At 42.8% G+C, this 15768-nt stretch overlaps 1 protein-coding gene across 43 annotated transcripts in view; it reads right to left on the bottom strand.

The window, feature by feature from the left end:
* Positions 1–15669, bottom strand: part of RIMS2 (regulating synaptic membrane exocytosis 2) — a 348259-nt gene extending 332590 nt beyond the window's left edge. For 9 of the 43 annotated variants that reach the window (XM_083450342.1, XM_083450382.1, XM_083450375.1 and 6 more), the window contains exon 1: positions 14084–15669. In XM_083450342.1, coding sequence (XP_083306468.1) covers positions 14084–14253 — 170 coding nt within the window. In that variant the 5' untranslated portion in view covers positions 14254–15669. The remainder of the gene's footprint in view (positions 1–14083) is intronic. The other 34 variants (XM_083450384.1, XM_083450344.1, XM_083450381.1 and 31 more) reach the window with 8 other exon arrangements.
* Positions 15670–15768: the final 99 nt, after the last annotated feature.

The following is a 15768-nucleotide window of genomic DNA, read 5'->3' on the forward strand; positions in this document are numbered from 1 at the left end:
TACCTTCAAACTTTGAAAACACATCTGCACACTAGACTAGACCAAGAAGCAGATAAAGGGTTCTGTTGCCTTCCTGAGATCCAAAAATGTTCAGAAATCATAGGCACAGAATTCCTGATCCTAGCTTCTGGTTCTGACTTCAACACACATGCACACACAGAGTTACAGGGACACTCAATCAGAGCATTCCTCTTTCTTTATTTTGTTAATATTGTGCTCTCCTTTATATCTTAATAATATATTTTAATCTTTAAGGTTATGAATGTATTAGGTTGGGAAATAAAATACACTTGTGATCCAATATTTATTCAATATTATTCAATATTAATGTGTTACATCACATTTAGTAATATATTTTCCATTCTCTATTATTTCAGCCTGATTTTTTTGTTATGGATATGGATCTTTGGGTTTAAACTACCTCAGCTCCATTCTCAGGACAGCATGCAGTCTACCCACAAAAAGAATCCCACCTCTCTAGTAAACATGTTTTAAGAGCTCATGCAGGCTCTTAGGGATGCATATGACAAGGGCTTTGACAGCTCTCCCAGTTTCAGAAACTGAGGTAGTTCTCTAGGAAAAGCTAAGTTAAAAGCCCTGCTGCAAGTGTAAAATACTTGCTTGAATTATCAGGATTGGAATCTATTAGATGAAGTTAGAACATGGAACTCTGATGCTACATTGCTCTATTCACATTTTTTTAATTCAGGTAAGGAAACCACCTGAAAATGTTCTGATATATTTAGCAATTTGAACTTTACAAAATAATGTATGAGACAGACACACAACTTGAAAGGTCTCTGGATATTACGTATACTGCAGTTCATATATCTCTTACTCACAGCTAACAGTTCCAACACTACATGGTTTTCTAGCAGACTTTCTAAATTATGTTTTCAAATGCTAATAGAAGAACAGAAACAACAAAACACAAAGCAGGGTAAAAAAAAGTTCATGTTTATTAAACAGTTACATATGAAAAGTGGAGCTTGTCTGAGCAGCAGTCAAGTCAGTGACTAATACATTCAAAATCTTCTATAAACATACTGTTGTAGTTTTTTTATAGCAGATCCTGATTGAGTATTTGGAAGTATCTTATCCTATAAGGTGTAAAAGCATCAAACACGGAGCAAAGTGATAACAGGAATTCAGTTAATGTTTTAAATCCATCTATCAACCAAATTTTCCCTTTGTATTGGATATTATGTATCTATGCAGTAAAAATTTGAACTATTATGTTAAGTCTCATCTTAATCAAGATGCACAATTTATGTCCCCAACTAAGCTTCCTATGATTTAAGCATACAAGCAAGTGTGAAATTTTATGGCAATTTTGCATTTTGACATTGTCTTGTAACCTTTTGACTTTTTTTGAGGACACAAAAAAAATGACATATTTGAAACAGAGTTGGTCCACCAATGGGCCTGGTACCTGAAGCCAGCTCCCTATACAGCACATCCTTGAGGATCCTGCCATCTTCCAATCTATGGACATAACCAAGCCAGAGTAGACACTGCTGAGACAGGAGTGTGAACATGCTTGGAAAGTAGGCTTGGGGAGAACACATCTTTGTTTGGAATTCTGTCCTGCCATGTGATGCCCCAAATCTTCCTGATGCAGCACATGTGGAACGTGTTGAGGTGTCACTCCTGGCAGTTGTAAGTTGCCCACACCACTTCCATAAAGCTGCGTGTTCAACACACAAGCCTGGTAGACCTTTGTACAGTGGCACCTTGGGTCACATACGCTTTAGGTTACATACGCTTCAGGTTACAGACTCCGCTAACCCAGAAATAGTACCTCCGGTTAAGAACTTTGCTTCAGGATGAGAACAGAAATCGTGATCCAGCGGCAGCAGGAGGCCCCATTAGCTAGAGTGGTGCTTCAGGTTAAGAACAGTTTCAGGTTAAGAACGGACTTCTGGAACAAGTTAAGTACTTAACCCGAGGTACCACTGTATTGGTATTGGATGTTAGCATCACATTCTCCCATAACGTTTTGGAGAGGTGAGCCATTGCCGTAGCTGCCTTTCCAATACACTTGTCCAGCTCAGCATCAATGGCGATCTTTCTGGTTATGGTGGAACCCCCAGGTAGACAAAATCTACCACCTCAAGCATGTTGTCAGCAATGCTGATTTGTGGAGTACTGGTGACGTCCTGACCCAGGATGTTGCTCTTCATTAGGCTGATGGTAAAGCCAAACTCCCTGAAAGCTTGGCCAAAATGGCTGAAGAGTGTCTGTAGAGCTTCTTCAGGGTGTGCTGTCAAGGCTGCATCATCTGCAAACAACATCACTTGGATAAGGACCTACTACATTTTTGTCTTGGTGTGGAGCCATGTCAGACTGAACAGACCCCTGCTGCTCCTTGAATGAAGTACACACCATCTTCAGTCAAGCTGAAGGCATATGAGAGCAACAGGGAGAAGAATATGCCAAAAAGCTGGGGCAAGAACACAGCCCTGTTTCAAACCGTTCTTTATAGAGAAGACATCCAAGGATGAGCCACCATACTGGACAGTGCCATGCATGTTCTTGTGGAAGAACACAATCATCTTGTGAAGTTTAGGTGGGCATCCTATCTTGATGAGCAGTGTAAGGAGTCCTTTTCAGCCAACAAGGTCAAAGGTCTTCATTAGGTCTATGGAGGTGGTGTACAATAGGTGTCTCTGCTTTCAGCATTTCTCCTGAGCTGGCGCAGAGAAAATCATGTCTCACTTATGATATCACACCTTGCTAAAATGTCAGAAAAAGAGGTAGCCTAGGTTCTCCTGAATCAGAATTAATATAAGGAAGAAAAATGAACAAGTCTTCATGGAACCAATCACTTTTTATTTCATCTCTGGGTAGTTTATATTGCTGGGTAAGTTTGTCAGATAAAGCTTCCTGCCATAACCAGTCATACCACCTTTGGAGGTAGGCTGCTGTTCACTTTTACAGAGAAATGCTATCTCTATTCACGTAGTGAGTCATGAGGAGATGGATCATTAGCAATTTACAGAGAATACCATTATTTGTTTCCAGGAGAGAGATAACGGGGCCAGTCCCAGATCCAATTCAAGTTTGAAGTGTAAAATATCAGAAATTACTCTAAATTAATTCAAACTTATTAACAAACATTCCCACCAAAACTGCTTCAAGGGTTTTTTTTTACAATCAAGCAGTGTATAAATTTTATGAAATAAATACATACATTTGTACCTTGCATTGAACATCCCATCCAGCAGAGAGGAGACGTTGTCCCACACATATATGACGCAGCTTAGCAAATGTTAAGTACCATCTGTGAATCACCTTGAGGGCATGTTCCCTTACTGTTGCTGAGGCTGATTTAATCAGGTAGCCTGTCAAATTCTTTTCCATTCATGTTCAGGGGCTGGGGTTTTGTTGAGGGATTTTGTTGCGGGGAGTGGAGTGCTGTTGGTTTTTGTATCTTTACTTTAGTTCTTGTTGTGATTTATGTGGAAACTGTTCAGTTTGGTTAAGTATTTTTTTAAAGATTTATTTGTTGTCAAGTACTACTTTTGTTATGATGTAGTTACGTATTTTTTCATGTTGTATGCCCCTTGAGTGGAAAGGCGGTATACATATAAAATTATGTATGTATGGTATATATGTCTGTTCCAGTATTTTACCTTTTTTGTTGTTGTTGTATATTTATTTCCCAAACATTTCACAATTCTCCTTTATCCTAGTAGCCAGGGTAAATTAGCATTTTATATATGGCAGCTGCTACCCCTATAGATTCCAGATTAGTTAAGTATAGTTTTTCAAAGCAAGTGATAGATGTAGCGCCCCATTATTTCTATTATAGGCAGAAGCAAATAATAATACCTGTAATTTTTCTGAAGACACATAACTGGGAGACCAGGGAAAAGGATTTCTCAGTAGTGGCCTCACACCTGTGGAATTCCCTTTACAGGAAAATATATATGGCCTCATCATCATTATTAGTATTTCAACAACAACAAAAACCCTCTAAGAAGACATGTGTGCATGTGGATGAATGTTGCATTTGTATTTTCATGTGTTTTAGAGTCCCAGAAGCTTCCTTGTGAGAGCACAGCACACCCTGAAATATGCGTTTTTAAATCTCTTAAACTTTATTAACAAATAATAACTAATTTTGCTTTCCCCAATCCTACTGAGTATGTGTAGTGCTGCTGTGACACATCTTAATTATCCTTTCAAAAGGGTTAAAAATCTCACCAGTCAGCTGCTTGGTCTGAATCCAGCACTTTCTCCCATCCCAAGCAGCTGATCAGTAGGTTGTTAACCTTTTGGAAATGGCAACCTGCCAGTGTGCACAGCCCCAGTTGCTGGACTGGAAATCACACAAGAAGGGCCTGTTTGCACAAGCAGTTTCCCATCCATCTCAGGATCCAAGCTCAGAAACCTGCGTAATGTCCCTAGGTTGATTGTGGTGCCTGTATTCTATGCTGAAGGAGTAACAGACTTGACTCACAGTCAACAATCCTCAACCAATCCTGGATGTGCTTACTCTTTTGCTCTGTTCTGGCACATGAGAAGCTTGCATTAGCAAAATAATTTCCAAGATCGGAACATGCATTTCAGCAACTGTGGGCTCAGACCCAACATTACGCTAATCTCAGAAGAAACCCAAAACATCATAAAGAATCACATCAATATACTCTCCTTATTGATACAATTAGCTGAATTTCAGCAACACCAGTTTCAGAAAGTCAGATTCTGGGATTCTGAGTGTCAGAGGAAATTTATGGGGTAAAGAAATATGGGTAAGAAACAGTATAAAATTTAGTAAAGCTGCCTTACACCTGTTCAGACTGTTTGTCCATCTGGTCCAGTATTCTCTACTTTAGTGGTTCCCAGTCTTTTTGGTATGGCAACCTACAAGTCCAAAACTACTAACTATGGTAACCCATCAAATTATTGTCACAAGAATTCTGGACCCTAGGTCTTTGGCTGCATCACTTTTGTGCATTTTGTGCACTTCAACTTTGCCTCTTTTATCATCATGATCTGAGACAACCAAGCAAAAGTTTACTTAACACTCTTATTAATATGGAATTTGTTTAAGTAGCTATTTATACTTGCAAAGTTCTTCATTTTTGTGAGCAAGTGACACCAAATAAGGGTAACTGTAAGGAGCAGGGAGTATACATTTATCACTCCAAAGGAAAAAGAATGAGCTATTAGAGAAAAATCAGTATTTTCTTCATGGTAGCTAGAGTAGGATACATGGTCAAACTAACATGTTCAACTCTTTTCTACTGCTGATCTTTCGTATCACCCCCTTCAACACTAAGGGCATGTGTCATTGTCAGAGGACCAGCCTCTGCCTCACCCTCCTCATGTGCTTGAGACCCACAGATTTCATGACCTCCTTGCAGGTCACAATCCACAGGTTGGAAAACACTGCTGTACTCTGACTAGAAGTGGCTCAGGCAGAATTCTTTTATATCACCTGATTATTTATTATTTTATCCAGTTGTGATGCCTTTGACAGACTTAAGTGATGCCTTTGACAGACTTAAGCAATTAGTCTGGTAAACAAAAATGTGAAGGAAATTGGAGGAACATGTATGTGATGACAAATAGAGGAAAGGGAAGTTTATCATCTTTCCATTTGCTCAGCCTGAGTTTATCTTCATTGGCCGTCTGTAACAACAGTGACTATCAAAAGAATGGTTGGTAGGAAGGTTCAGGGGAAACAAGCTCAATCCACTAAAGGACCAGTTTGCAGCTTAAAGTTGCCTCTGCACAAAATTTGCTCCTAGACGCTTAAGTTGTGGCTGTGGCCTGCAGCATCTTTTATCAGTTAAAGCCATTTAGGCTGGCACCATTTCCTTGATAGCTGGGACTTAGCCACTGTCCTCCATGCTCTGATAACCTCTTGCACTGATTAATGCATTAAAGTGGGGCTGCCCCTAAGGACAGTCCAGAAATATCAGCTCACAGAGATTTCTGTTGCTCACTGCATGACTGTGGCAGATTACAAATAGTACGTTACACTGATGTTTGTTCATATCCACTGGCTGCTCATCTGTTTCTGAGCCCAGTTCAAGATGCTGCGTGTTACCTATAAAGCCTTGAATGGCTTTGCTCTAATTCCCCTATTTCAAGAAATGAGATCCGATGATGCTCTGAAACTATAATTGTGGAACATCCTTCCTAGGAAGGTCTGATAGGCTGTCTCATGGTGAGTGAGTGACACTGAGAACCTCCCTTTAAATGCCTCATACTTTGGGCTGGAATTTTGGTCTTAAACATAATGTTTTGAACTTCACAAACATTTATATTTTAACTTTTTGTCTAAATGTTTATGTTTCTGCTTTTACTATTCTATAGAAAGACAATTTGTTATAATGATAAATAATTAGAAAGAGCTGGGCAAGAGACATATGTTGGGCAGGGTATTTGTGAGGAATGAGCAAAGAATGGAAATGTAATAAGTAAATTCGTTTTTCTGAACCACCCACACTTTATTAGTGTAAGGATCAATATGGTGTTAGAGAAACCACAAGGTATCATGACCTACACAGTAATGTGTGAAGATTCTCATCTTCCTTCAAGTTAATTCCCCCTTCTCTCATCCTCATTACATCTGATGACATCCTGCCTTTTCCCTCATCTTAATCTTGTCCAGCTTTCTCAGATTGCAAGGTATAGGTACAGAAATGCATAGGTACAGAAGCTGTAGCACGTCTGTACCTATGCATTTTTTAGCAGAGTGATGGTTCTAGATAAGCATATGAAGATGCCTTTTGCCATCAGAATATTGGCTGATCTATTATTTATTTAATAACATTTATACATCACTTTTTTATTTAAAAAAACAAACACAGATCAAAGTGACTGTATCTCAGTATAGTCTGTTCTAACAGGCAGCAGCAACTCTCCCCCTTATGTACAAAGTGTATTTATTGTTTCCTACTCCTTTTTCAAAATCCAAGACAATAACATCTATCGATATATCTACACAAAACAATCTCAATATGAAAAACACAGAACCTTGAATTGATCATAGACATCAGAGAAGTTGCCACAGAATAAGTGTTTCGTTTGTTTGTAGTTTTCCTATCACACTCAAGCTGCTCCTCCAAGGGGGCAAGCTCCAACATTCTACATCAGTTGAAATGTCCAAACCATCTCCAAGGGCAGTCCCATGAAGAAGCACATTACAATAGTTGTTCCTTGATGGTACAAAGGCTATTTCAAGTGTAGTGCCCACTTTATGAAACCTTTCCCACAGGAAACCCAACGGACTCCTCCTGTGAGGGCTTTTCTGATAAACAAAAAAACACTTTTATTTTGTCATGCCTTTGGCCTTAATTTTCTGTCACTCCTGCTGTAAGTTGGTTCTTTGTTGACTATTTTTTTGCTCTCCATGTGTTATTTAGATGTGTGCTCTTCTGTTTGCTTTTTTAATAATTGTAAGCTACTTTGAGGGCTGATTTGACTGAAAGGCAGGGTATAAATTTGTAGATTGAATAAATAAAATGATGGTGGTGAGATCTTCATTGACCTTTATGCCAATTGCAACTCCACTTGGAAGAGAAAGCTGAAAGAGGGGCAGAAGCTCACCAGCAATTTCATACAGCATTTTTATAAGTGATTCAGCAGGTATACTTTACAAGAAAATATAATACCATCATCATAAACATTCTTCTAAGATTCTGTTTCTTCCATAGGATTTAGAAAGGGACAACTTGGGGAAAATATGAAAGAGATATCATTACTGGCCCTGAAAGGGTGACAAGAAAACATTACTATACTATTTTTCAGGATCCTTTAATTTGGAGATACTTAAAAATGTGAGGATCCTATAACATCTATTCCTGAAGACCTGCAATGGCTCACTATATGCTACTGGGCCCAATTCAAAGTTTTTGTTCTGACAAATAAAGCTCTGACAGGCTTAGGACCTTGCTAGGGGCACCTCTCCTATATTGTCCTGTCCAGTCTTTGAAATTTGTTGGGTAAGCCTTCTCGCAGTACCATTGAAAATGAGTTTAGAGCAGTGTTTCCCAACCCTTTTCCAACCATGGCTCCAAGCCAGAGAAAGTTGTTCTAGGCAACTGCACTGCTTATTTAGAATCCGAGTGATGGGGTGAGCTCTGGTTGCTCTGTCCCAGCTTCTGCCAACCTAGAAGTTCGAAAGCACACCAATGCCTAAATAGGTACCACTGCGGCAGAAAGGTAAAAGGTGTGCTCTGGCTTCCGTCACAGTTTTCAATTGCACCAGAAGTGGTTTAGTCATGCTGGCCACATGACCCTGAAAGCTGTCTGTGGACAAATGCTGGCTCCCTTGGCCTGAAGCGAGATGAGCGCTGCACCCCATAGTTGCCTTTGACTGGACTGTGGGTTAAACCACAGAGCCTAGGGCTTGCCGATCAGAAGGTCGGCTGTTCGAATCCCCGCGATGGGGTGAGCTCCCATTGCTCGGTCCCTGCTTCTGCCAACCTAGCAGTTCGAAAGCACATCAAAGTGCAAGTAGATAAATAGGTACCGCTCTGGCAGGAAGGTAAAAGGCATTTCCATGCGCTGCTCTGGTTTGCCAGAAGCAGCTTAGTCATGCTGGCCATATGACCCGGAAGCTGTACGCCGGCTCCCTCGGCCAGTAAAGCGAGATGAGCGCCGCAACCCCAGAGTCATCCGCGACTGGACTTAACTGTCAGGGGTCCCTTTACCCTTTACCTTTAACTGTCCAGGGGTCCTTTACCTCTATCTTACCGTACTGCTTATTTTGATGGTTTTAATTGTATATTATGGTTTTTGTCCACCGAAAGATCATTTGTGATGAAGATCAGGATATAAATATTAGAAATAAATAAATCTTCAACAACTTTAAAATGAAAATATAACTATGAAATGCTATATCCATAACAACTATGTGAAAATCAAAGATCCAGACAATTTTATATAAAGCAGGAATACTAATGTATATTATATATCTGTTTGAAATGTTTCAATGTCGCTGAGATACTGGTGCAGTTTCATGACTTGCAACTGTTCCAGCACAACTGTTGGTGCTGCAACGTTTGGTCCAATTCAAAAGCAGGCCCTGCATATACATGGGAAATGTGAATGCTGATGTACTTCCTTTACACCTATAACACAATGCAACTGAATGCATAAACAAATCACACCATCTTACCAACCCATTATTATATTTTATGTTGGAGTGGATTTATTCCCCATACTTCCAACATAAACACAATGCCACGACAACTTCATTTTATGTTGTAGGCATGGTAGTAGTGAACGAGTTTTCATACTTAACCACTATATCTACATAGAACCCGTGTATGGCCTGGGAACTCTAAGAGAATAAGTCCCCTACAGTATCTTTGTCTCCTCAGCCTCACAGAAATAACATGTCGCAAATAAAATAAGGACCCTTTAACCAGCCAGCCAGCCAGCCCCTCCAATGAGCCTACTGCACCCCAGGTTGTGTCAGCCTACATAAGGTTTCTGTTGAATTCAGACTTAGAAGAATACTTCAGCCAGCAGGTGACCCTTGAAGCTGTCCAAGATCTTGCTCATGTCTGCTCTCTGGTTTAACCTGCCTTTACCAACACTGACTGCTTCTCTTGCAAGCCTTGAACTCCCAGAGAACTGGACATAAATAAAATACATCTGGACCACTAAAAATTTAGTGTTATATGAGAATAGATTTTCATAAGGGGTGGAAATTATATATATACCAGCATTATCAGACAGCTGAGAATCATCACACAAGTTTTTATATAATTATTTGGTAATGGCTTTCACACTAGGCATGGGAGTCATATTGAAGTCTGTCTCTCTTTTAAGACACAGAAAACTGAGTCAGAGCTCAAGGGGATGTCTTGCCTCCTATAGATGTTTTAAGAGAGACTGGCTCCCAGCCCCAGTGAGCATCAGCCCCAGTGGGCATTAGATTGCCTTATTTATTCAGGAATCCTAGAACCTCTTATATCTCTTTTAGGCCTATATTATAGTCCACAAAACCAAGTGTCCACAGAACCAAATTGAGCTAAGTAAAAATGAATAGTAACAATTAGTAACTGACACAAGGGGGGGGGGGAGAGCCAACATAATATAGCATAAGTAGTTTGAGAGTTGACGTTGTACAAGTAGTTGTGCAAACTGTATAAAAAAGAGGTAACACACAAAGCTTAACTGTCACAAAGTATAATAATAGCAAATGCACTAGAGGTTGCACAACATCTTTCACAAATGTATGGCATGCATTGGATTTGGCTACTGTACTATACTAAATACAGGGCTCCTGCTAGCAGAATGGCTGTTGTGAGAGCAGGCTGCCACAATTTATTTATTGGATACCAATAAACAATTGGATATCACCCAAGGTTAATAGCAATATCTCGTTCTCAGATATTCCATATATAGGATATTTTTAGAGAGAACAATCCCAACAGCAAGAGAATTCTGGATCACCACACTAAAAACCCATGGAAGTCCCTCCACAGGAACACTGCATGGCTTCATCCAGTGCCTTCACAGGACATAACCTGCCAAAAGCAGGTGTCTCTGCAAAATGGTCATTTCACATGTCATCTACTTCCAGCAAATCACAGCAGGAGTGGTTGCTGACCTTATCAATATGAACTCCTGCTGATTCTAACTCGGCACCACTTCTCTTTGTTTCTTCAAAAGAAGCATAGCAGGAGGAGGGGCTGTAATGGGTTTAAGGATGTACAAACATACATATATAAGTTATGAATAATTTTGCCCTGGGAAGAGGAAAGGGGGGGGGGAATAATTGATGTGACAGATGATAGTGACACCACTGAATGCTCTTCTACTAAGCACGTCAATACAATAACGACAGACTCATTAGGCAATATGAATAAAATAGAAATGGGATGAAATAAAAATATATCAGAGGGGAACTAATGCCCAGCTGGTTTCCATCCATTGTTTATATCAAACACTGTATAATTTATCCTTTACATACCTAGCAAGTATGTTTTTTAAAGAACTCTGAGAGTTTCAGTTCTATTTTCAAAACAAGCAAAATATATACTTCTTTTTGGTTAATGCTTTGCCACATTTACTGAACAGCAGTTCCAAAAGTTCTATATGATACAGAAAATATGCTTGGAAGCTACTCCCCTTGAAGGATATGCTTAGACTAGGAGCAACAAAACTTACATTTGCAACTATTATTAAGAAACAGAAAACTCAATTTTCATTCAATCACATCAGCCTTCTTCAAGCACCAACATACTGTATTATTATTGTAAACTTAGGAGCAACATGCAGCTTTTTAAAAACACCCATCCTCCAACAATGAATTCAACCAGGAGGGGAGAAGATTGAAACTATTTTGAGAAAGAAAAAGGATAAATCTTTTGAAAGAGCTACATATTTAAGAACAGTACATCACTGCACTAGCAAATCAGAGGTCACAACTGCCAAAATGATAATCATATGTGAATAAGGTGTGGCATTGCACCAGTATCATATGCATGCCCAGGATGTTGTAGCAACATAACAACATGTGTGAGCACTGCAGAAATCACTACTTTCACCATAAGCAATTTAGTGTCATCATGCAAAATTGTTACTCCACACAGAAATGAGTCATAGCACGACAGAGGGTGGGACTAGGTACAACCCAGCTAACAGATGCTAAATATTTGAGCCATTGTGAAGTCTGCTATATCAGAACAAACACTATTTCATACTAAGGAGTTAGGATGAGATTACCACTAACACACAGCAAAGCATGATGGACTCCCCACTTGCCTCACACTTGTTGCTCTGGCTACATCAGCACATGCCATTCTTTGTACTGTATTTATCTATCCATATCATCAAGAGATGGTAGTCTAAGATATCTTAAGATTTCATAAGCAAACACAAACTGACAAATTATATATATTATCTGCCTGATCCCAAGCCAACTTAAAATGATACTAAACCACAATTAATCCATGCATACTATATTTTTCTCCTATTTTAGGAGGGAAAGTTTTCCTTATTTCTCATATCTAATTATATTGGGGAGGTATGAGTGTGAAAGACATGTCAAATGCATATGATTTTGTCTAAAAACAGAGGAATGTGTTTGTGCCTATTAACCAAAGTTGCAATTAAAAACAAATAAGATATTCTAATATAAAAAAACAAACTTATTTTAGTCACAGAGATTATGTATTTAAGCACAAATGTTACTAGAAACATGGTAAATACATTTTATAATGTTGATGCCAGTGTCCAATTATCTGTTTTAACTATTTTTATATTGCAATTTTTATATTATAGTTGCCCACCCTGTGACCTCATGGTAAAGTATATTATTAATAACAATAATGCCATTGCTTGTTTGCATATTACATTGTTTTTAATGCATATTTTAAGATATAATAGCCAAAGGCATATAAATATATGTTCTTGGTATAAATTACTTTAAATTATTAGTTAGAATTGGAATCGCAAAAGGTAATCTGACTTTTGTTAATATAAATCATGCTGACTTTCTTCAAAGCACAAACACATTTCATTATTATTGTTAAGTGTGAATACTTTAACCACCTGTTTCTCTTTACATGAAGATAAAAATTACAAGAAAACAATAATTTTTTGTTCACTGTCACATTGCTAATGATACACACTGATTCCAGCACAAGTCATCAGCTCAGCCCAGAAGCCAAGAAGCTTTCAGCTGCAGATTTTGAATCAGCAGTTCAACAAGACAATGGGTTAACATCACTATGATTGCCTAGTAATTTGGCTGGATATTTTTAGCAGTGTTTAGACTCAGAAGCATTTACTCTGACCCTGTGACAAAATGTTACATAGTATCCATTACTTAAAATTAAACACAGCAGTATGCGTTAGAGCACTACTGTAATAACTTCATAAAGCAGTGAATAATAATTTAGAGGTCAGTGTGGCCATTACATAAGAAAAATGACATTTTTGTGATTACATGATGTTTGAGAAACATAAAAAAGTCAAACGCAATCTTGTCTACAAACTTGATCTTAACAGGCAAACAGTAGCTACTATGATAGACAAAAACATGCTAAACATGTTACAAGATCACAAAAGAAGCTTGCATTTCAGCCAATCAGGTAGTCTTGCCATCCACAAGGCATATATGTAAGAAACAAAAATTCAGAGAAAACATGGAGCTTCCTGACATCACTGCCCAAATGGATCAGAGCTAAATAGCTTTGCAAGAGAAAGGGAGGTAACACAGCCCAGGAAGAAAGGTGAAATGTCATCAGGACCAGAAACAATTGCCCTGAGCCTGCCTGGACAGCTCCGTGGTGCTGAAGTTACAGAGCAGCTCGGCAGCTTTTTCTCCGTGGCGGCTTTTGCCGCCTGCGAGGCCTGCGCCCTTCATGCTGCTGCTGGCCAAGTGGCCCACAGGTGAAGGGACAAGGACTGCTTGCCAGAACGCAAGGAGCCGGTCAATGTGGGGTGGGAGGGCTACACGTTGTTGCAGGAAGATGGCGGCTCTCGCAAACCCACCCCGACAGAAGGCTACCGAGGCCTCGCCGGGACATCTCCGCTCTGCCCGGGCTGGGCTGCTAAGAGAAGGCAAGGCAGGAGGCGAAGGAAGGCCACTTTGGCGGTGGCGACTGCGGAGAAAGGCCCACTCCAGCTGCCACCAGATTCTCGTGCGCGCTTAGTTCCTTTTCCCAGCCATGCTGCCGCCGCCTCCTCCTCCTGAAACCATCCGCTTCCTACACACCGGGTTACAACAGCACCTGTGCGGCCATATTGGGCGCCTGGCCCCAGTCCATGCCTGGCTGAACGGCGAATAGGAGCCTGGAAAGCGAGGAGGGGAGGGAACCGCTTGCTCTTTTCCATCTCCTGCAGGGATGGACCGAGGCAAGAGGCAGCCCCAATGAGGAGCTAAATGCACTGGCAAGCAGCCTCCGTGGCTTCCCCTCAAATCGCCCCTCTCAGGAGTCTACCACCTCATACAAATGCACGCCAGCCAGCCAGCCCCAAGCAATGCCCTAGGGAGGGGTGGAAAGCGAGGGGCTCGGCGGCCTCACCCTTCCTCCTTCTCCTGAATGAGCCACACAACCGTGGGAGGGGGGGGGGAGAAAAGAGAGAGGAAAGTAGCCCTTACTTAAGCACGGATTGCTCCTTCTCTTCTTCCTTCTTCTGGCGATCCATGACGGCCTGGATGATCTTCCTCTCTTCCTCCGTGAGGTGGCTGAGGTCGGGCATCTCGGACTGAGGTGGAGGCGGCTGAGGAGGAGGCGCAGGGCCGCCCCGGGGCCCAACAGGAGCCGACATATTTGGTAGACGGAGCTTCAGCAACACTCTATACTGGAAAACACTGGGCTAACTCAGGCGGGGGCAGCGGAGCAAACAGCCGCCGCTGCCGCGGAGTGAAATACATACAAATCAATATACTTTGGGAATCAATCGGCCACCTAATTAATGCCCTGCTGGGGAGGGAAGGGGAAGGATCAGCAGCGTCCGTGAAGGGGGGGAAGGGGGCTTGCTTTGGGTGAGATGAGAGAGGAGCAACAATAAAGGGTCCCCCCCTCCTCCGCACACACAACCCCTCTCACCTGCTCAGTGGTGAGGAAAGGGGGGAAGGAGTCGGGCAGTAATGGTTTCTGGGGAGGGAGAAGGATCTTCCGAGGGAAACGGAAGGGGGAGCCCGCACTAGGTGGGGGAGGAATGGGGTCGGGGTGGGGGGCACCACAACACGGAGGAGCCCTAAGGGGGAGAGCCGGGGGGCGGTAGTTGGTGAGGGGTGTCGGTTGGGCTCTGGCGGGACGGAGTGAGGGGCAGTATTTGGGGGTGGGGGGCTTCTCACTCCAACCGAAGGCGCCCCCTGCTTGCGACCGGAGAGGAGGAGGTGGCCGGGCGCCCGGGCCAGGGGAGCCCTGGCGAGGCGGCGGAAGGGCCGGGGGCTCCGGGCTGAGGGGGCGAAGCGTCGGGGTGTCGCGCGCTGTAATAGTAATGGTGGTGCCGATGGTGAGAGAGGAGCCCCGCCGGCACCCTGAAGCGCAGAGCGGGAGAAAACCCCTTGGGGTGAGGGCGAGTCCCGGGCGCCAGCAGCTCCCGCCGGCTCATAATTCCAACCCGCTGTCCATGGAGGGGACCGTGGGGCAAAGCAGCTCCCGCCGGCGGCTTCCTCCTCCTCTGCTGCCGCCGCCGCCGCCACCAGCAGCCGCCGCTTCCGCCACCCGCGCTTCAACAAGGCCTCGCCGCCGCCGCCTCTCGTGGCTGCCTCGCTCGGCTGCTCTTCTCTCAGCTCCGCTGCTGGCGACGAGCCGCCTAACCCATCGCATCGCGGAATTAAGAGGAGGGAGAGGGGAGCCGGGCGGGGGGAACGACGACGACGACGACAATAGCGGGAATCACGGGAAGGGACTCCTCATCTTCCTCCCCGAATCTTCCCCCTCCCGCTCTTTCTCTTTTTCTCTCCTTTTCCCCCCTCTTTCTTTCGTCTTCCTCCCCCTCTCCCAGCCCGACAGCGACGTTCCTGCCTTGTCGCCTGAAGGCGCGGGAACGGAGCGCGGGGCGGGGCGCGCTGAGGAGAAATGCGGGGAGCGTTAAAGGGAAAAGCCGCTCGCTTCCCACACAGCCTCGAGACGAAGCCTCGTGCGACACGACGCGCGTCGGCAACGTCGGTTGGAGGGGGGGGGGAGTGAAGCAGGGAGAGGCAGGCTGTGAGGGGAAGACGTTGGGGAGGGGGCGGGGAGGCGGAGCGGCGCGCGAAGGTGGGGAGGGGGGCAGGAGAGAGAGAGAGAGGAGTTGCGTTTATTTATTTATAAACGCACCGGGAAAGGCGCG

The sequence above is a fragment of the Podarcis tiliguerta genome, assembly GCF_965153285.1.
Source record: "Podarcis tiliguerta genome assembly, chromosome: 7".
NCBI classification, from domain to species: Eukaryota; Metazoa; Chordata; class Lepidosauria; order Squamata; family Lacertidae; genus Podarcis; species Podarcis tiliguerta.